This window comes from Syngnathus floridae, chromosome 15 (genome assembly GCF_059516105.1).
Source record: "Syngnathus floridae isolate MCC-2025c chromosome 15, RoL_Sflo_1.0, whole genome shotgun sequence".
Taxonomy (NCBI): Eukaryota; Metazoa; Chordata; class Actinopteri; order Syngnathiformes; family Syngnathidae; genus Syngnathus; species Syngnathus floridae.
Genome location: NC_142427.1, coordinates 8,039,715 through 8,063,241, shown reverse-complemented (window position 1 = coordinate 8,063,241; position 23,527 = coordinate 8,039,715). Strand labels below are relative to the sequence as shown.

At 40.8% G+C, this 23,527-nt stretch overlaps 1 protein-coding gene across 16 annotated transcripts in view; it reads right to left on the bottom strand.

The window, feature by feature from the left end:
- Positions 1-23,527, bottom strand: part of auts2a (activator of transcription and developmental regulator AUTS2 a) — a 169,310-nt gene that overhangs the window by 111,837 nt on the left and 33,946 nt on the right. For 2 of the 16 annotated variants that reach the window (XM_088397880.1, XM_088397881.1), the window contains exon 1: positions 18,066-18,266. The exons of 13 other annotated variants lie outside the window; for them this stretch is intronic. In XM_088397880.1, coding sequence (XP_088254006.1) covers positions 18,066-18,113 — 48 coding nt within the window. In that variant the 5' untranslated portion in view covers positions 18,114-18,266. Of the gene's footprint in view, positions 1-18,065; positions 18,267-23,527 lie in introns of those variants that run through there. One more of the 16 variants, XM_088397884.1, reaches the window with a different exon arrangement.

The window sequence follows — 23,527 nt, the reverse complement described above, 5'->3', positions numbered from 1 at the left end:
CTATAGAGCAATTAAATAAGGTAAGATTTTACTTATTACAGGGTTGTTCTAGACCAGGGGTGTCAAACTCATTTTTGTCGCGGGCCGCATCGCAGTCATAGTTTTCCTCGGAGGGCCATTATGACTGTCAACGCCTTTTATTATATACAATATCGGCTGCACAACAAACTGATGAATAACTAGGTTTGAAACTGGAGACTAAAACTGTTCAAATATTTTTAAAAGACGAATGGTAACAAAAAGAATGATTTCTTTAAAAGTGAAGACGATTTGTAGTTTTAGTATTGAAACATGAAGTTGATGCACAATTTGTCTTCAGGGGCGGCATTAAATGATCTGGTGGGCCGTATCTGGCCCCCGGGCCTGGAGTTTGACACCTATGTTCTAGACGGTAACCCCCGCGATGCCTGTTGGTTTATCGCATACTGTAAAATCACCTTGACTTACTTGACAACAGCAGTTGGAACGTGCTGCTCCCGTTTAACTCCCAGCAAGCTTTATCAGATTAGACTGGAAAGTGAAAAGGGGACCTAAGGGTTCGTCAGGGTCAGTAAGAAAGCTGACAAGAGGATCTACAACATCTTTTCTGACAGCGGCTGTGAGGAGAGCCCACCAGCATGGCCGGACGCTGACCCGGTGCTTTGCTCCGAGGCCCGGCTTGCTCTAACAGCCACAGACAGCAGTCCCGCCTGGCCTTCGTGTCACCCATAAGTCCTTGTGCCACGCTTCGTCGTAGCCTGTCACTAAGCATCAGCCCTATGCTTCCATTGCCCCAGATTTGTTTATTGTTAGCTCTGCACGGGGGGCAAAAGGGTCACACAGGCAGCCAGTGTAAAAAGAATCCTTAATAGCACTCTAAGGTAATCATAGTGACTACCGTATTTTCCGGACTATAAGGCGCACCGGACTATAAGGCGCATCTTCAATGGCCCATTTTAAAACTTTGTCCTTATATAAGGCGCACCGGACTATAATGCATCATGTCAGATTTTTAATCCAAATCAAATCATTCTCCATTTTATCTTTTTTATTTCAACTACAGATGCAACAAATTACTTTATAATCACAAAATAATGATCCATAGTCTTTTTGATTCATGATTCATAGTCTTCAGCGAGCCACTTATGATTGATTTCATGACACAATGCTTCGGGCCAGTTTGAATTTAGGAATTCGGTCCATATATAAGGCGCAACAGACTTGCACTGTCGGCTTTTAAGAAAATTTTAGGTTTTTAGGTGCGCGTTATAGTCCGGAAAATACGGTAAATGACATATCAGACTTTCTAGTCAGTTGTTAGTTTGTGGTTAAGATGTCATTCGCAACTGGCCATTTCCTCTCATTTTCAATCTTCTGGCATCATTGTGAGGAAGCAATCTCTGGAGATCTTGTCAGACATCATTTTCCAAGCAAGGGATAGATCAGTAAGGCTACAGAGGTGGCTTTTCTAGCTTCTGTGCTGGAATGTGAAGCCATACGAGCCACAGAGGACTAGTCACAGTAGCCTCAGGGTAAAAGCATCTCGAGCAGACAGGCAAATGGAAGCTTTGGGGGGGGGGACAAGAGGATGGGAGGGGGGGAATGCATGGCTGAGAGCACTGCCTTGATCTCATCAGTCATACTAAGGACTCCATTTCCTCCACCGCAAGCTGGAGGCTACTGAAGTTTGCGGCTGCATTTATCTATTGCCATAAATCCTTGATTTATGACGACATTACAGACAAATCAATATGCTTTTAACATCCATCCTCTGGCCTGCGTCACAAGCACCCCACTCCTCTCTCACAAATGGTCATATAATGCTGTAGTCTGGTGCATTGAGTTATGGGGACAATTCCCAGATTTAATAATGAAAGGCGCTAGTGGGGAAAAGTTAGTGCTGAGAAGAGGGCAGCAGGAGACATATACTCTCAGATCATATCCGAACATCTTGTTATAGAGGCCAAGCACGGCAATAAAATAAACCCCCCTGCCCACTTTACACACCTTCAATTCCCTTAAATAGGAGGGGGAAGGATGGGGATGAGAGCAGATGAATGCTCATCACCACGTAACTACTCATCAAAAAATGTGTGCGCAATTAATTGCATGGCTCCCCAGCTCTTCAATCTGTGCTACAAAGTTATTACTTCAATATTGGCTTTCAGAGACCAATCCAACTGTAGCCACAACTAGCTGCAAAAAAAAAAAAAAAGAGTAAGAAACTTAAAAAATAAAAAACAGCTCCCAGAGTATGGTCGGCTTCAATAAAAAGCGGTGCGGGGAAAAAAAAGACAACAGAGAAAAAGACCTCTCCTAACGGCTTGCAGGGGCTATCATTTCTCTTTTTTATTGCCATTTATTTTCCTCCAGGAATTCACTGCCAGTATATTGGCAGGCCTTCCAGTAGATGGATGCAATGAAATTTAGCGCAGACACTTAACACTGGGTCAAGCCTTATGTGCAGCTCATGTGCAGTAAGAATATGATAGACAATGGCGTTACAAAACCCCAATACATATTTTGAATGTTACATAAATAGCAGCAGCATGCTACGTATGTCAAAGGTGCTCTGGTGACTTTTAGACATGGTGATTATTTTGTTAAAAAAAGCAATGCACCACTTATGTATACCGTAAATGGCCCATTTTAAAACTTTGAACATATATATGATATATACATTTGGCCCGCGGGCCGGACTTTGGACACGCCTGCTGTAGTGACTCAAAATTGGTCTATATATAAGGCGCACCTGATTATAAGGCCCACTGTCTGCTTTTGAGAAAATTGGAGGTTTTTAGGTGCGCCTTATAGTGTGGAAAATACGGTAATTGGTTTAGACTGACTACAGGAGCACCAAAAAAAAGACAAAAATTGATTAATGAAAACAATGCTGTCTTTTAGACATGGTGACTATTTTGTTAAAAAATAAATAAAAAAGCAATGGGCCACTTATAATTGGTTCAGAATGACAACAGGAGCAAAAAAAAAAAGACAAAAATTGGTTTAGTGAAAACAATGTTTGCCGTGGTAATTGAGCAATTAAGATTTGAACATGATTGCTGATGAAATCTTTGTAGTCACGCTGGCACTTTTTCATTACAAAGTAGCCAGGATGGTAAGTGAAGGTTACGAGGTCATTCATGTTAGCAGGTGGATATTGAGGACAGACGGTCGGTGATGTGCGGCGAGTGGCAGTATTAACCAAAATGAATGATATTATCTCACCTTAGCTGCATTTGGCTCCATCTGCACGACTATTCAGGGGATTAGGGGGAGGCTGTAAAAATAATGGCAGGATATACATTTCCGATTCGCCTGACCTGAGTGCATGCCCAAGGCCAACTCTATCATCAGTAATCTCTGCAGTAAATGTCCTCATCTAGCCACCATCCCTACATTCCCATCTGCCATTATTAAGTCATAAAAGTATCATAAAATAAGCAGAGTTTGTCTGCGTTGTGAGGATCACGGTAGCAAACATCTGCTTCACAAACCAGTAATGGGTGACAACAAAATGGCAAACCACAATTGCAGTTGAAACGACCATCTCGGGAGGTTATTCAGCTTAAAAAGCACATTCTTTCATTCTACTACAAGTACCGTATTTTCTGCACTACAAGGCGCAACTAAAAAACTCAAATTTTCTGCCTTATAATCCGGTGCGCCTTATATATGGACCAATATTGAGCAGGCGTGTCCAAAGTCAGGCCCGTGGGCCAAATGTATATATCTTATATATGGACAAAGTTTTAAAATGGGCCATTCATTGAAGGTGCGCCTTATAATCCGGTGCGCCTTATATATAGACAAAGTTTTAAAATGGGCCATACATTGAAGGTGCGCCTTATAATCCGGTGCGCCTTATAGTGCGGAAAATACGGTATCTGATTTTATATGATTGACCTCCAAAATCTAAATTTTGGATGTCCGCATTATGTTTTTTGAGAATATTTCATTTGCATGCATTCACCTCCTGATTAAACTACTTAAAGAGTACTTTGTAGTCTTGATTTGAAAAAAAATATATTATCACATGCTTCAGCTAATGTGAGTTTGTACCGTAATTTAAGATTATACAGCTTTGAGGAAAGCTACTGGCCACGCAAGACCTCACAGCATTCAGTCGTATAAAAAGCTGCCCCTTGTGTGTCACAAATTCCAACACACAAGGGAGCAGTTATAGCTGAGCCAAGTTCTACATCACATGTACTATGCTCAGTGCTCTTTATTTATACGCTTGTTTTTCCCTTCTGTAGTACTGTTAGCGTCTTTCAGCAACCATTAGAGAAGAGGCAGAGCAAAGCTATTACTTCTCTTCGCCGTGCCCATATTCTATTTGTGTTTTTGTCTGGGAGAGTAATGGTGTTCCTTTACCGCATAAATCAGGTTTACCCCATTTTTGGTTTTGTTATTATTTTTTGCAACATGTTTTATTTAGCGCACTACATCTTGTTCTATGTCAAGCTATTTTTTGGCGACAAAAAGCTTTCTAAGTTCTTGGAGAGGCATCCGAGGTTACGAATCGACCTTTAGAAGGCAATTTTGCCAGTAAAATGACTTCTTTACTGTTATCAATTGATCGCCTGGACCTGGGGATTGGTTAAAAGCCACCAGGAAATGGAATATAGTTTCAGTTTTCAGCAGGGTCCAAGACAAGGCTTGCTGACCTTAGCCTCCAACAAGCTTTGTCATCTGCGGAATGCCAAGATCGATGCTCTCTAGGTCATCACCGGTGACAAGGTTCCAACTAATAACACAGCTTTTGCTGCCTCTGCAACGTAAATGCCACAATATTTCTGAGCAGCTTTTTCGATTTGGATGGAGAAACCAAGATATGGAATGTGGGAGCCATCAGATGAAGTGGTGGTGGGCTGATGAAGAATGGTTATGTCTTTGCACCGATGCTGGGCTTAGAGAGAGAGAGGTAGGAGAAAAAAAAAACACGATGTGCTACAGAGGGAGTGTGGGGGTGGGGAGGGGGTCTGATAAATCGAAAATGACTGGCTGCCGAGTTGTAATCTGCCAGCGCCAAGCCCCCTGTAGCAACAAGCCAAATGAAAAAGCACGCTGACAGGCCAGAGAGATGAAGGGCCTGCGGTAGATTACGGAGAGGAGATGGCGCAAGGTGCAGAAAAAAAGAGGTGGGGGGGAGGAGGAAGGAGGACAGCTCCAACATGGGGTGGGACAGTTTGTTCTTGTTTACAAAGGTGTTCAGAGGACAAAGACAGGAATTAGTCATGTCTACCTATACATAAAACAACACACAGACTCAATTTTCTTTTCTGCAAAGTTCCATGTAGATTGGACGTGTTCTTATCATGTACTGTTAAGTGTCGAATGATTTTCAGCACCACGGAGAGCTTTGGCGTAAAGACATATTTTGTAAGTTAGTGACTAAATGGTGAGATGCTAATACTAATAAAAGACGAAATATAATAAATAAATAAATAAATAAACAGTTATGGTTATTTAATTTCCCTTCAGGGATGGTAATTAGTTTAATTTAAAAAAAAAAAAATGCATGCCTCTGCTGGTTACAATTAAGCAGCGAGTTTCCACACGACAAATGTGTTTTGTTCCAATAAGCAAGTAAATGTCACAAAGAAAGAAATATAGGCGCTTTTCTATCTCACTTCATGTTTCTTTTAAATTACAGTGTGATGGGCTGCTAAAATGTCACAGTATTTACGTGTATCTGACACAGCCATCATAATGCCATCTAGCTTACAAAGCTGCAAACCAGATCAGCTTTTAAGTGTCCTCTGGAAAATGTGTGATCATCTGAAAATAATGTCCCACAATTTGATGCTCTTCTCACATGTGATCTTTGCATTTTGACTAAATGCCAGTAGGCTGGGGGGGGGGGAGGAGGTGGCGGTCAGAGGACCCAAGGAGCCAATTGTCCTTCACAAAGCAGGTGAATCAAGCTGCGGCATTCAAATCCGACACAAGAGCTCCACCTACTGCAAGAGCCTCCAACGTTCCTCTGTTAAGACAGCAAGGCTGACTGAAAAGGAAACAACATTGCACACGACATTTATTTATTTATAATTCATAACACGACCAAGTCGCAAGGAGCTAAAAAGGCCCGTTCACCCTTTGACAGTATTAAAGGTGAAAGTCTCCTATATGGAAGGTCTAGTTTGTCTAACAGGACTCCTCACCTTAATACTCAACAAAGCTCTCTGGCAAGAAATGCAAGGTCATTTGAGCAGCAGCCCAGGACACGACCACTGGCATCCTAAGTGGGCACTCAGTGGAAAATAACAAAACATGGTACAGGCAGAGCCCACCCAGTCGTACCAAAGCAAATAGCGTGTCTGCACTATCCACAGTTTACACATCGACATCAGATGAGCTGCATATATTTAGAAATCACCCGTGGCTCAGCGTGGGGTCTGATGAATTCACACAGCAGGAAGCGGCGGCGGCGGCGTGCTTTCAACGGCATTATCAGCAACTCTTTGTTGTTTATCCATTGATGCTTTTTTTTTTTTTCCCCCCAACCCCACTCTGCCTCACCACTGCAGCAGACATGCCCAGGAAAGCAACTGGGGCTTTAAAGATGGAAAGACTGGATCTGGATCCCCCCCCTTCTTCTCTTGTTTCATTTGTAAAGCCCATGGATCACAGTGGGACAGTCACGGAGAAAAGCCATCTCTCTCACAGCATGGCCGCTGTTTCACTGCAACACCGATCGGCTGCATGCACCCTCACTTCCCGCATTCCCGCTGAGCTATTCAGGAAATCATGACTGAAACTGAACTGTTTCTATGCTTATCGTCATTCTTAGCTGAGGCTCTGCAAAAATAAAAAATAACACTCCAAACTCAGAAGAAAAATGAGGTTGACAGTTAAGCTGCACAAAAAATTGCTTTCACTGCGTCAAAATGATGACAAAATAAATTATTTGGACGCCCTTTTACCCTTTTCTGTGTTTATCGTAAAATATTACTTTGACGCGACACTTCCTGGGAATAAATTCACTTATCTCAATGAATTAGTCACTATGTAAATACAATTCTTGTCAGAGCAAAAATAAGTTCATCACTTTAATCTACAGGCAATTTCCAAAATAAAATTTCGAGTACGAGATAAAGCTTTCGCAGAAGCAGAGTGAGACGGACGGCGCTGACACTTAATCAAAGAAATACTGAGTGAAGTCATGTCACTTAGTTCCACCGTGGCAGCTTTTGCATGAAATAGCTTTGAGCTATGCAGTCATCCGGCACCACGTTATCGAACAGCCATTGAGGAATCTTAAGTGGAAGAAGAAGAAAGCGTTTTTTCTCACGCTGGTATGTAGCAGACATTACTTATCAGCCACTGGCCAAAAAGTAGTTAATGAAATATTAAATTGGGGGACAACTTAAGTTAAAAGGCCTTTTCCTACATATTGGCGAATATAAGTCTGACTCCATTAAAAAAAAAAAAAATTACAAGCTGTGACTGCTCCAACCTTGACAGCAAAACTGCATTTTGTCTCCAAGATAAGACTTCCTTGTATTCCATGTCTTAAGAACTCACAATAGTCCTGAGACAGACAAAACAGAAGCCTCGTGAAATGCGCACGAGTCAGCACACGGGCGAGTTCCCACATATTGACAACTGTGCTGAGTGCAAAATAAAACGAAGCCAAGGTTGTGAAGTATTGTGCTACAATGATTCATGACCTCCAAGCATTTTTATTCCCAGACTCAATAAAGTTCATTATGTTTTGACTCTTCATAAACATCTGTAAAGTGATCATGTAGCTCTACAGTCAAAGAAAGACATGGCAATAAGTCGAAAAAACAATTAAAAAAGCCCCATTAAACAAGTCCGTCTATCTTTTTTTCCCCCCCAAGAAAACTTTTCATTTAAAATTGCCTTTTCAATTCATATACTTTATAAAAGCATATCTTTATAAGATCCGAAGAAAGACAGCAAAGGCCCGATTCCCCCGTGGGACATCTTTTAAACACACGAGTAAATAATTTAGCAGCGCCTGAACAAAGACTGAATCTGAATCTTGCTTCTCTCATGTATGCTGCACTTTCTTTCCCCGTCCCACAAGAAGTGCCAATGACACTTTTCCCTGTGTTCGAGTATCCCCCCCGCCCCCCAAGATTTCCGAGGTGATTTTCATTGCTACAGCCAGAAGGTTTGTTTGCTGCTGCTGCTTAAGTTCAGACACCACTGACTTTTTTTCCCCCCCCTAGACAGCTAGTTTCAAGGCATCAGCTTGTCGCCCTCTTATTGACCTGTTGGTGGTGCTACATGACAACATATCAGGATGATGAATCCAAAGGGGACTCAATTTTACTCATCAATCATTATCATTTAAGAATTATCATTTCACCCCATAACACTCCAATAAAAAATCATTCTTCTACTCCCAACCACTTTCAGATGTGGGAACAACTTGTTTCCCATCAACTTAGAAACTATGTACCATTTTATGCCAGAAACATTTTTCTGTGCGACAGGGAAAATTGATATGTTTGCTCGGAGGTCACTTATATATTTATGATTGATGTTTAATGGCAAAAGCAGTTGGACAGAACTAGTAAGTTTGAGAGGAGGCAGATGGAGAAAAAAAAAGCTAAAAAGTAACACTATATATACTAAATATACTATATATATTAAATATAAATAAATATATACATATAAATAAATATATATTTAAATATATATATATATATATTTTGTGTATATATATATATATATATATATATATATAAATAACACAATCTAGAAAGAGCGCAAAATTCCCATTTGAAAGAGAAGCTGACTGCCAAGGGGTTCACTGACTGAAGCTTGTACCTGTCTCTTCTCTCACTTTGTCTGTGTCTAGCTGCTAATTACAACTATTTTCCATAGTTATTATTAAAAACAGACAAGCTGCGTTTTGCCGCTCGCCGCGGGCCTGTAACACCGGGAGCGCCTGCGCATCCTAATGACTGCAATCAGGCTCCGGGTGAGCGAGGAGACGCCTTTGTTTTCTCAGACGCTGTGGAATGAAGCGGAAAAAAGATGTGCACGGATACACAACACACTTCATACACCTGAAGAGGACAATGCATTGTGATTGCATTCTTTTCATTGCTATAAACAGAGGCAAGCAGCTATCAAAGGAAATGTTATTTTAACATGCATCATTACACCATGTTTTATTTACACTCTAGCTATGTGTCAAGGGACTTTGCAGATAAAGTGCTTAGTACCTGTGCTCTAAGTAAGGGGAGAATGATAATGTGTAGCGTCTTTAAGCTTGGTTATTTGGTTTAAGTGCTACACAATTAGTCAATACAACATGAGACACATGATGATGTATGCAATCAGGCTTCATTCAAGTAGCATATTTCCAACCTTGAGAGTTTTACAATGCATTATGCCATTCGCTGCAGAATAAATGCTATCACGAGTTAAGATGTTTGTAGTATTATTATTATTATTACCGTATTTTCTGGACGATAAGGCGCACTGGACTATAAGGCCCACCTTCAATGAATGGCCCATTTTAAAACTTTGTCCTTATATAAGGCGCACCGGACGATAAGGCGCAGCATAAATGCATCGTGTCAGATTTTTAATCCAAATCAAATCATTCTCCATTTTATCTTTATTTCAACTTCCGACGCAACAAATTACTTTATAATCACAAAATAATGATCCATAGTCTTTTTGATTCATGATTCATAGTCTTCAGCGGGCCACTTGTGATTGATTTCATGACACACTGCTTCGGGCCAGTTTAAATTTAGGAATTTGGTCCATATATATGGCGCACTGGACTATAAGGCGCACTGTCGGCTTTTGAGAAAATTCTAGGTTTGTAAGTGCGCCTTATAGTCCTGGAAATACGATAAGCATGTTTGATTGTGGCAATTTGATATTTTGACTTCTAATATTACAGGGGAAAGGTTTTGATTTGAATTAGAAGGTGCATGTATGTTACGTAACACTTGACAAGTGAGACAATTGTTCCCACAGACCATCTAGCGACAAAAAGTACTTTGACGGAGACTCTACAATTAACTCTAATATGAATTCACCCTACTGGAAAAAAACACGTGTGATTTTTGCTGTTTGTACATGCCTGTGTGATGACACTTCACTAGAAATTAAATTGAATATAATTTCTATGCATGGCTGATCACTCCTGAAAATGGTTTCCATTTCTCTGGCCGCTAATGACTTAGTAGACATGCACGGACACACACACACACAAATTAGCGCTTAGAGCGCTAACAGTGTGAATCATCAGCATGTATCACAGATTCAACAGTGTGATTAATTAAGTTATAACTCAATCGATTGTAATTATATGGGTGTTGGTTCTGCTACAAAGGAGCAGGCAGCATAATGACCAACAACAAAAACAGTTAATTCAATATAAATATAACACATTTCAATCAGCACAAAATATCTGACACATATTTCTCACTTACAGCATTAGGTGGGTTCCAAGCTAGTCAATATTTTGAGGATCTGCTGAGTAGGGATGTATTATAATAGCATGAGGATTAAAAGAGGGGAAAAAATAAACATAATTAAGCTATGGTACATCGATCTAACTTCTTGTTGAAAACACAACTGCAGCCACAAAGCCATCGATCACAGAGGTGATGTGGAGTCGAGCTTTGACTTGATCAATCAGCACCACTTCTGACCAAATGACTCCAAAATGTCAACTTAAGCCAGCCAGGGGTCAAGATTTACTACGTATCTGTATTTTCCCTCGAAAACCCTTGTTGGTTTTCTTGGAAAAAAACAAATTTGTCTTGGTGACCCGAAACTTCTGAACAGAAGGAGGGAGTCAGAAAACTTTTTTTGAATACTGTTGGGTAGAATCTGATGTGCATGCTTGTATTTCTGTACTATTAAGTATCAACAAATATAAATATTACAGGTCATTCTAGAGAACATAAAAGGTCACATAACACAATGTTCTTATTATGATAAATGTTTCGAATTTGTATTTTGATTCACTTACAATCACATAGTCATGAATCGGACCAATCCCTTTCGACCAATAAATGGATTGCTGTTTTTAGCACAATATCAGCATCCCAGTGGAACTAGTGGTAATACGGATCATTTATTTTAGTACCCTTAACAACTTCTAGTAATGGAAAACCACCAATAGAAATTTTCTGGATACTACCACTTAAGTGCTTAAGGAACTGCAAAGTGCTACAATACTGTTTATGATCAAAAAAAAAAAAAAAATGTGTGTGTGTGGGGGGGGCGGGGGTTATTTAACTTTACATTCAAAGCAGCTCCCCTCAGCAATTACAAATGATTAGAGACTCATAAAAATACCTGCCAATCTCAGCCAGACACTCAAAGATACTCGGCAGTGTTGTCTGATGTGACTTTGCATTCCGCTATGGGGGGGGCAAGGTAGCGAGTGGAAAGCGTGGCGTGTCTACATTCAAATCACCTCACACCAAAAAAAAAAAAAAAGAAAGAAAACACAAGACCTTCGGGCAGAGGGTCCTCTCCAACAACGTAGCCTCCTCCTCCCCGCAGATGCATAATGCATGAGAACATGTAAATACGTTATCCCGCACATGCATTAATAATCACGGAGAACCTTACGGTCTCAGCACCAAGCCAATTAATAAAAGATGACGGACGGATAAAGCCCCCCCCATCTTCAAAAACCGAATCCCCCCCACCCCCATCACTTGATCCACTGAGACACATTCCTTGCCAATTTTTAACCTTGTTTTATTTCTGTGCTGCTTCGGGGGTTGCGCCGCAGCCCGAGCACGGCTGAATAATGAATGGAGGTTAGGAGAGCGCCCGACAACCGTATAGAAAGTCTGCTCCACACAAGTAGCAAGGATTCACACACATATGAACACAAACAACTGCTGTGGTCCTCAGCGGAGCCCCTGGGGAGGAAATGTGAGGTTAACTGGTCTCTGGGGAGTCGGGAAATGAGGCCTTCATAGCCTGGAGATGGTGCATAAAACATCAACGCAAAAAAAAAAAAAACCTCAGACTCAAACATTGATCTCCAAGGCACAAACAGTGCAAATAGAGACTTGAAATGCAAGTTTCTCTGCTGTATCCGCCCTTAGTCCGAGTTTGGCTAAGCCATAAAGACAGATATATAAAATAATAAAAAATAGGGGGAGTTGGGAAGAGAGAGGAGAAATGAGTGTCTGTGATTAAAAAACAGCCCAAGGTGCAGTGTCACTGAATCACCTTGCAAACTTTTTATTACAGTGACTGTAAAAAACAACATTATTAAATTCACTAGGATGAGCAAACATTATAGTTGCCATAAACACTGGCTGCTGTGATGCCTCTGATGGCAAGCAACAGAGGGATTATTGATAATAAAAATGTAATCTCCAGTAAGGAACTTTCTTTTTTACACAAAAAAGACAAAATTTTAGTTGTAGGCAGTTGTATTTGACATTCCTCAACTATCCTATCAAGAATGGAAAAAAAAAAATTACCATGTGAACGTTATTTACTGAAATATAGCATCTTTAATTACTCGTAAAAAAGAGTGGTGACATTAGTGGTGAAACAGTTTTCAGAATTGAGTATTGGATGATCAGAGTGTATGAAATTATGATTTAGAGAGATCACCGTGCACCTTTTAACTGACAATAATTTCAGTGAAAAAAAAGAAAGAAAAAAAAATCACACACACCTAGCATGAGAGGAAGAAGTGAACCTCTGCCTCGTCGCCTCTTTCTTCCACCGAGTACAAGCCGCCTCGTTTGACAGCTTGTCAATCCGAACCAACGTAAGGCAGAAAAACCAGGAGAAGACAGCTCTTTTCTTTTTTAAATACCTCTCCCCCTGTCATTCCATCACTTCTGTGCAAGCACCATCTGACCTTTCACCTCCGCCGCCACCAAGCTTCCCTTCTCTGTCAAGCACAAAATACCCAAGAGGGAGGACGAAGAGGGGGCTAAATTCCACCACCTCTGTGTGCCGACTTCAAATGACAGTAATGACTGTTTATTAGCTCACTTTGCCCTTGTCATGTCCAGGAGCAGCAGCCCCATATTAGTGTGATTAGATAATTAGGGCCATTACAGTATTACACCGGCCAATGTCACACATCATGCAGCGGATAACCAACGGTGACAAAAGCTCTCACGCTTTCCCTCCATTTACGGGCGTTTCAACGACTATAAACCGGCAGAAAATGGCCTTAGTGATTACAGCGAGTCTGCACCATTGGCCTATTGAAAAGCAGATGGAATTTTCTGTTTAAATTAACAACGCGGTGCAAAAAAGCCACAAAGGGGAACAGACTGCGTAAAGTAGAGAACGCAAAGCTAACCCGAGGCTAATTAACATAAGGCCCTGCGTGCTAATTTCCTAAAAATGTACTTAACACCACTCACTGAGCTTCATTTATCTGCGCTAATAAGCGGAGAGATGTGTATCTACTTAAGATGCGGAAGGTCAATTTATTAAAGCGGAATAATTCACTAAATGGAATATCTAGGTCACACAAAAAAACAGTCTAAAAACATACGCGGAGGAAATGTAATCATAATTAGTATAATTACGCAATCTGTGTTTTAATGCTTTTCATGCTCGCTTCTAATAGAAATTATTTGCCTGCATTTTTTTCTGATTGAATCCACCAGATATGCAAATGAGGAATAAATTGGGTAAAAATACAAGATGACGGAGAGATCGCAAGTTAACAAAGCCGGTATTTCTGATGAGGCTGTCAAAGGAGAAGCCTGGAAGGGCAGGATGGCAAGAAGACGAGGGGAGAAAAGATGAGACGAGAGAAGGTAGGCAGCATCTGGAGACTGGCAGAAATCTGATGGTCAGACTCTCCAGCATGAGGAGTAAAAATCTGTTTCCTGTCATCTTCCATCTTGTTAGTCTTTGTTCAAACTTCTTGCATCTTCTCAAGCAGCTGTTTGCTGTCTGCACTGACAGATGGTAGGTTGTCTTTGATATGCATGTGCCTCTGGTCTGCCCTTCCCTTCCCGACGTAACCGCCACATAACCTCCCCCCCATTACTCGTAAAGTTTTAGGTGAGAGAAAAGTCAGGCTGACCAATGTACACCAATGTACTGACATCATTAACTTCAATATTTAATATTTGATGGCATCTTTTGAAATGCTTTTTACAGATTTTGAGCAAACAACACAGATCTCTCGAGAAGAGATGGCTATGACCTGAGCCGACAGCAGACGGACGGCATTCCGAGGGTATTAGAACAGAAGGTAATGATCTCGAGAGGAATGATTCTCAACAGGGAGATGTATTGTCTGCGTGGAGCTTATGATAAGATAGAGCAAAGTTCTACTGAACATCATTCTCAGGGCAACACTCAGTCAAAGTCTCTTAAGTCAATAAAATGCATTTGTGTCCAGGCTGCTCAATTCAATACATACAAATCCAGATTTAAACCTTTATGAGGCAAAATGGTAAACATCTGTGTTTAGGAATAAGCAGTTCAGACAATGGATAAATGGACTTAGATTCTTCGCTTTCAGCAATTGCTTATCCTAACTAATTGGAGGTCAACCAGAGTTCTGACATGGATTGTGTTTGACCCTGGAGGAGCGACAAAGCTGCATGTGTGTACTTACATACGCCATAAAGCTTCTGTCTGGAGTGCAATGGGAAATCTAGTCAAATCAATCAGTGATTGGGAAAAGTTAATAGACCTACAGTCATGGGAACTAAGTTTTAATCACATTCATCCATCCTTTTCAGATTACGCTTAAACTCTACAGGCAGAGACCCTGGACCAATGGTCAGTCAATCACAGGGCATTTATTGAGAGACATACAAACTACCGGATTCTCCGGACGATAAGGCGCAACGAAGAACCTAAAATTTTCTCAAAAGCCGACAGTGCGCCTTATAGTCGGGTGCGCCTTATATATGGACCAAATTCCTAAATTTAAACTGGCCCGAAGGATTGTGTCATGAAATCAAGCATAAGTGGCCCGCTGAAGACTATGAATCAAAAAGACTATGGATCATTATTTTGTGATTATAAAGTAATTTGTTGCATCTGAAGTTGAAATAAAAAAGATAAAATGGAGAATGATTTGATTTGGATTAAAAATCTGACAATGCATTAATGGTGCGCCTTATAGTCCGGTGCGCCTAATATAAGGACAAAGTTTTGAAATTGGCCATTCATTGAAGGTGCGCCTTATAGTCCGGTGCGTCTTATGGTCTGGAAAATACGGTAATATGCACACTATGACTGAGGAGGTAAAGCTGCCAGTAGAAATAAAAAAGACACTACGACCCAATATAATTACATTTAAAAGAAAAATCACATTTTCTCAAGCTTGGTTCAATTTAGAAAATTTGACAAGTGTCATATTTTCCATATAAATCTCGGTTGAATAACAGGAGTTTTCTCCTCCGTGTCTGGGTGAAAGTTGCCTTTCCAGTCGGCTAGGCACGCATCCATTCGCTGCATCCATCTGTCAGGCCTGTCCCTAGTGGCTACCCAGACGGCTCTCTCGGTCTCTCTGGTCTGCAATTATCCAGTGATCCGGACACTGGTCAGCACCTCCTCTCTCCAAGTTGGAAAACCACACGGCAATCAATGCCCTCTTCTGCCTAATAATATCCTTATCATAGCCCCTTTCAACAAAGCCTCATCATGCTGGGGTGGTCCCAGGGTTCCACTTTGGTGTGCCGTGTAAATTGCAGTGAGAGAGAGGTTAAATAAAACGTGATGCCAATTAGCCAAGAGCAGAGGTATCACATATTGATGTGGTAATGGGACAGTTGGACCTTTGGAGGTTAAGAACGTTTGAAAATCCACATTGCTCTCCTATGTGTAAGCAAGCAAAGATGACGGGCTGGTTTAGATTATTTATATTTTTGTCCTTATCATTGCCCTGCTAAATATTTGGTGACGCACATGACACTCATCCATTTTAAAGCTGGCACACGAGATGCTTGGCATGAACAAAATCTAAGACTGAGTCAAGCCACTTTTCTTCTAAGCTTCTGTTGTCTGCTCTGTCTTCAAGGTTTTGTCAGACAGATGTTTACAGGGGATGGGGCTATGTTCCCTCGCTGCGCTCTGCCTGGGAAAACATCTGGAGTTTGCAGGGATTTATCTGTAATCCTCTCGGCAAGCTGCGGAGCACCCCACTGGAATTTGGATGCGTCTGTAAAGTAAGTAAGCGTTTCTGGAGGGGAGGGTGGAGGGGATGACGGATCCCACTTTGTGACAAGCATCCCGAGGGTCAAGAGTCCTGTAAGCCTCTTACAGCTCCAGCTTTTAAGCATAAATCATTTAAACTGCCTTGGCTAAAATGGCTCCAATAAACTCTCATTTAAGTCCTTCATGCGTGGATGGATTGGCAAAGCTTTCATGCAGATCAACACATAGTATGCCATTTTGCCAGTAGGCCGGGATAACATAAGCTACTCGGATGGCAATGATGGAAAAACCTCTGAAGCGGCAAACGCATTCACACTTGAGCTATATACCTCCAGGCAAAGTATCTCCGACAGTCTCCCTATGGAAAAGTTTCGTCAAGACTTTCCTTGAGCAGAATGGGACATGAAGATCAACATGGACGATAAAGTGAGCAGAACTGTTGTTGTTGTAGTCCGAGGAATGCGGCCAAACTTCCAGACACCCTGTCCACTCACTTCAACACAGAAGCCCACACACAGGGATAGCAATTACTCTTTCCCCAGACACGATGACCCAGAGTTCTTGACCCAGAAGCCACCCAGCTTTGAGCCCCCTTTCACCCTTTGCCTTCAGCGAAGGGGAGGGAGGACCAACAGGAAAGACAAGCATTCAGTCAGAAATGGCAGTGCTTGTTTAAGGTCACTTCCTACTGGCATGCTGCTGAAAGCGTGCTTGTCAATCACACACAATTACACAGACTGGCTGCTCCTGAAGCCAGACAGCTTGGAGCAGGAGAAGCAGATGGTTGCATAAATGTTCCTTCTCCTCTGATGTATTCAAACCCATACAAATAGATAATTCCATGTCAAACGTCCCGTTCCGATCTTTTTCCGATCAAATGTGAAATGGAAAAGGTTTTCAGAGTTAACTTAAACCAGATGGGAATACGCAGTGATTGGAAGGAATGCACGCATGACACTAAGCTCCATCTTCTACTTTTACATCCAGCAAGCACTTGTAGTGTCGTCATGGTTGCTTTGACTTATCTTCCAACTGCCGTTACTTGGCCGAGTTTCTTTCGAATGGGACATTTCCGCTTTGGCAAAGGGAACTAGTGCAAAACTCATCTGCTGATCGTCCTTGCAGAAATGCTTCCCTTACCAGAGCTGGATTATATAAAAGCAGAGAATCTCAGAGTCTCATTAGGTCAATTAACCTACACTTAGTAAAACAGTAAATGAGGCCAGCCAAATGCTTTCCACTGACCCGAATTCTTCAACTTTGTGAGGTCAGGCATGAACAAAGATCCACCCTGGCCTGTTTTATTGAAGAAGATAACTGATGCTAAGGCCTAATTGAATGAGTAGAAGGGGTCATGACCAAAACCGTTAGTCATGTTACAAAGAGATTAGAGGCATGAGCAGCAGCTGGAATTAATGACAGCTCGATGACGGACTAGATGGTTGCTAGTGGCGGTTGTTGGGTTGATTAACTGCCTGAATGGTAACATGACTGGCTAGCAGTCTTAATATGTGAAAATCGTCGCTATCTTCATCATTAACACCGCATCGAATATGAAGAAACGGCCAACGGCGCTCATGATGTCATGTCATCAAATTGCTACTCGATCTCAAATTTATACAAGTCGATGACTTGTCAACACGTATCGTGTTCATAACACAAAAACATGTGCAGTGTTTAAAGATGGATTCTTATGAAGGTAATATATAAAAAAAAAAGTAAAAAAAAAGCACTGACGGCCCGGAGAGTTACTGTTCCCATGGGTGAAATAATTTTTTTTTTACCACAGGCCTATAAATCTCTGCTAAGAATAAACAGGCACGGACAAAAATAAAAGACTACACATGCTCGATTACATCTTTCAACATTTTTATGCTCCCTTAATAGTCGATGGATCCATAATGGCCAAGACAGTGAGCTTAAAAGATATGAAAAAAAAGAACATATGGACTTACCTTCTCGTTATATTTGAACTTGACATAAAACCAACTGGACTTTATCATCCTTCTCTCCAGCGTAAGCGAGTGATTAAGTATCCCGAGAGAAAATCTCTTCCAAATGCAAATGTCGACTGTGCAGTATTGCTGGCTGCTCCTTGTGCTCTCTTTATCTGACTGTGTCCGACTTCAAGCCTGAAACTGTTTCTCCTCTTGCCTATTCTTGTGCGTGTGTGTGTGGGAGTGTGTGGCTGTGCGATTTGTGTGGCAGGTTTGGATGAGTGACAGAAGAGCTCCACAGATAGTGGTGGTGGCAGATGCCAGGAGAGGTGAATGTTTGCCTCCTGACTGCACAAAGTCTCAAGGCTAGAGCTCCGACCTCCCTCACTTGTTTCTCCCTCTCTACTTTTGGATTTTTTTTCTGTCTTTAATATTCTACTGCAGTGTTAAACTCCACCAGTTTGACCTTATTTAAGGTCCTTGTTGTCATTATTTCAACAGACAGGAGTAGCCTCTTTTGCTAGGACCCGCAGTCCCACCGAACAAACGCGGGGTGACAGTTGAACAAATGTGTCAACAGAATGCTCACGGTTATATTTCACAACTTTCACCAAGTAGAATTAATGAGTAGTCCACAGACCAATGGATGCGGAGTAGGGAGGGCTGTGCCCCTATAGAGCTTTATGCCTAGCGACGCCCCTGCACCACACAATTGTAATCCTGGATAATATATTTCCAAGGTCTTTGACAGCGGAAAGCTATAAACAAAAGAATAAACACAAGCTTGGAGTATCAATGGATCATTAATAATGTGCTCAGGACTTGAAATGGGCTGCTTGTTGATTATTAGGATTTTCATGAGCTGTGTATTCCAAGAAATGCACACAGCTTGCAAGTAGATCATATCACAACAATTATCTTCAGGAGCAAAAGAGTGAGAGAACAAGAAGCTCATTGTTTGGTGAACAAGGAAGATTTAGTGCTCTGGATCGGGGATAACTCGGATTTTTTTTTCATCTGGGTTATTGGTTTCCATTCGTTTTCTGCTTTTTGGGATTCCTCCAAGATACGCTGGAACCTCATGCACATGCAATACACTTAAGATTGTGCCCATTATTTAATGATGATGTCATAAAAAAGAACTATAAATGTACAATCGCATTGTTAATTACCATTAACGCTTTTCTATTTATGAACACACAATTCCCTTTATGAAGAAGATAAATTTTAGATTTATGACCTCACCACAATTGAGTTGATTGCAGCGTAGACAAAGATATGACATTTAAAGTTTTTTACAAATTCCTCTACCGCTCACTACTTTCCAAAACTCACAGCCTCTAATTGAAACATTTCTTCTTTTACATTGGACATACTTACAAAATGTTTTAAATTCTTTTTCAAACAAGCTCTACCAGAGCCAAAACAAAAGTTTAACTCGTAAATTTACAAATACTTTCACACAATATGTCAGAACAGATTGGAATTCTGTTCTACAACATATTTTACCATAAGCACACATCCATTATAAATATATTGGATACCATTTGCTATGTGAACGTTGGCTCGGAAAATGCAATAGCAAGTTTCATCTGATCAGCTCCAGATTGCACATTTGGCAACCATTTCATTGGAAAATTCCATTAAATGTTCTTTCAAATCTTATTAGATTAAAAGGTGGATTGGTATTTGAAAGTAATAACACATTTTGTGTTTTTAAGTGTATGAGCACCATCTTATCCAATGTTCCTATGAAGTATATTTGGCAAGAGAAGGAAATGAACTGATCATGTCGTCTTTCTTGTCTCTGCACCGCATACTTTGAGAGGCGGCAAGCTAACACGGCTCGACACAGTGCATGTTGTGCCTCTTCCGCTCCGCAGGCTGTATTGGCCGCTAGCACAAAGGCTATTTCCTGCTCACTACACACAAACAGATATTAGTGATGAAGCTGACTCTTGCTGATGGCCAGATAATATAGTTCCCATCCAGTCCAAAGGCAGGAAATAACATTAACCCCCGCAACTCTCTCCTCCTGCTAACATTACGGCAGCGGACTGTTTCATATAAAGCCACTGGTAGCTTTTATTATTTCGCGTTGTACATTAAGGAGATGAAAGATGATACGGTTTGAATTGACCCAAGTCTGGGACCTTGCTAAGGATGGATATTCGCAACAAATATTTAAGGCCAAAGTCTCGGATCGTCGTAAAAACTGCTCAAATATATTAAAAAGATGAATGGTAATAAAAATTACGAGAAGTATCTCTATTTTTTTAAAAGTGAAGACAATTTGTAATTTTAATATTGACATATGAAGACCATGAACAGTTTGTCTTTGCGGGCCACATAAAATGTCGTGGTGGGCCGTATCTGGCCCCCGAACCTTACATTTGGCACCATTGCTATTTATTTATCTGTTTGTTATTACTTTTGACTTGTTGGACATTTTGTAGTGTTTTAATGTCTTTGTGTTTTTGCAGTCTGGAATGTATTAAGGAGGATTTTTTGTGATGAGCAATCACTAAGGGGAACTATGATGTAGTGTGTTTACATGCATCCGACCTTGAAAAGATCCCTCGGGGTTTCAAACAGGTGAATGCACATGCAGACTTTTACAAACACACACACAATGACTCAATTTGGAAGCCATACTGAGACTAACTCAGCGGGTCGTTTCGACAGAGGTCTGGTTGAAGAGGTGAAAATGGTTGCGGAAAGTAGCAGGAGGTGAAATAGTTCCATAATTCAATGACTTTCAGATGAATGAAACTGTGCCAGTTTTTGAATGTCTTTGCACGCATTCCTCTCTTCTTCAGTACTGGGAAAATAGTCAGGAACCCCAGCTGTCCCAGGATTGGCTAGCTGGACGGGATGAAAGCAGGAAAGAGATATAAACATTGACTAATTGCTTACGGACAGGACAAGCGGTGCAAGGAGAGGTAGGGGGTAAGAAAAAGGATTGCTGGAAGATCTCACTGATGTGAACCAGGACATTTCCATGTACACAGAACAGTTAAAAAGAAAAATACCTCAGGGCAGATATGGGGAAGTGGGCCCAATCACAACACCAATTTCATGTTAATGACTTTGTTCCTCTCTTTAATTCATAACACACGTACAAAGAATAGTGAGTCAGCCAAGACTGCATTGTCCAATCAGATAGCAGTGTTGTAATTTCTAATGCGTCTGTAGTTTTTGTGGGAAATTTATGTACGTATATAAATAATTTCTCGATTATAAAATGATTGGTTTAATTGTTCTTCTGGACCAAAACATATTTAAAATGTCAATTGATCCAGCGCTATGTTATTCCATTCATTATAAAATTTATTTTTGTTCAGATTTGTTTAATGCCTGGAACGGATTAATTCAGTTTACATAATTTCTTATGGGAAATTTTGCTTTGGATTCTACAAGTGTTGGTTTTAGTTTCATCAGGAACTGATTATTGTGCAAAGTATTGATTGTAAATGAGAACTACATGCAGAGAAGACAGAAGAAAATGTATATATCTTCTGTGGCCTCAGTCTAACATTGTTCTTATGTAATTTGCTTGGAAAGAGAAGTTGCAGCAAAGTTAAAAAAGACACAAAACTGAACTCAGTATGATCCCTGACATGCATTTCACACCGAGCTGCCAAGTTATTCGTGAGATTTTTTTTAACCATCGAGTGTATTATTGTTCAGCTGGAGGCAAGTGAAAAGATACGGCAGCTTTAGAATACTGGCATCAAAGCAGCCGTTTCCACTCTCGTTCTGAACAGGTCAACGGAACAAATATTAGGATCAAATGAGGAGTGTAAAACTCTCATTAATATATCGGAGCCTCACCTTTGCAAAAAAAAATTAAATGAATGAAGTGGGCTTAAACATACTCCAATGTATGAAACAAAAAAGTAGAAAATATAAATATAAAAGATCAAAAATTAGATAAAAATATAATATAAAACATTTCTGTGGTGAGAAACTAAAACAGTGGCTTCTCATGAATCAGCATTACAGCCCAGTGACTTTTTGTGTAGATTTGATTTTAGTGTTACGTAAAATTGCGACTTGTTATTCAAGTACCTGCCAACATCACGGCTGCTACACGATGTCGAATGTTCGACAACATTATAAAGAATCCAACTTTTGCTCATTAAAGTTTGTTCGGGTGTCTCCACGCACACACGTATTGGAAAGACACTTCAGCTAACTCCTCTAACAGGGCTACATATTTTTCCACATGATAAATGACTGGCGTGTGAGGCAGGCACTTGTTTGGAGACATCCCTACTCGGTTGTATTGTGTCGCTGGATAATAAGCAAGAGTTATTTTAGCTTCATTATCACCCACCAGGTCTCCTGCATCAGGGAACATCACAGCAAATTGGCTCTGCGAGCATAATAAGACACTGAGGTAGAATCTATCAGTATATCATTAAAGCAAGTACAGAGATAAATCATCTTGGGATAATCCTGGTATCATTCTCCGTTCATGAATTTGTGGATTTGTCCTGAACATGTTTTTTTTTTTTTTTTTTATCCATTTAATTCTGCTTCTTTTGATGTGCATTTTTTTAAATGTTAACACACTTCAGCTAATGATCATCAGCTCAGTCACGCTTGCTTTGTCTTGAAATGGAAAAAGCTCGATGTTGCCCAGTGAAGCCAATTAGGATGAGGACAGTTTTTCCAGAGATGATCTGACTGAGCATCAAATGTGAAAAGGAGGGCTGCTATGTTGAAGCAGCACATCCTAGAGGAGGGTCCTCCACCATTTCAAGTATTCTCCTTACCTAGCAGCAGAGGGTGCCACCAGCTCACAAAAATATTCCGGCAAGTCACATGACTGAAGGACCTGTTTACTGGAGTGGCAATTTGCTACCTTCTTGTGCATCAAATAATATTCAAATTATGTTTTGACAATTGATAATTATTATTGTTAGTAACATCATCATCATTATTATTATCATAATTATGACAATTACTAAATATCTGTCTTATAATGGCATCAAATTTCTTTCTTTTTGAGGAGCCTCGGCTTTCATGTGTATTATTAGCAAGACATGACAAATCGTGTTGACAAAGCCAAACACATACATTTGTCAAAGCACTGTTCAAGCAGATATCTATCTAGGGATGGCATGACGTTTCTCAGGAGGATTTATTGTTTCTTCGATTTCCTCGGGCCTGTTGTTGCAGGCAAATCCCAGTTGGGTAAATCACAGATGGCTATTTCTCTGTTTCCGCCTTGGGGCTACGGGGAAAACAGGCGGAGAAGGCCACCTCCTCAGCCTGCGGTGGTCAAGAGCTGGCACCGTCATGAGGGAGAAGAGACGAGGCGAGAGTCTAGCTTCCCTGTGGGTTCCTCGGAGAAACCGTCTCCATCTGCTCATCTGGGCCAAAGCTGTCACTATTTCCTTCATCTAGCTGAACATACAGCATGTCCAACCAATACAAGATGTTGTCCTGAACAGCAGCACTATTATTTATTT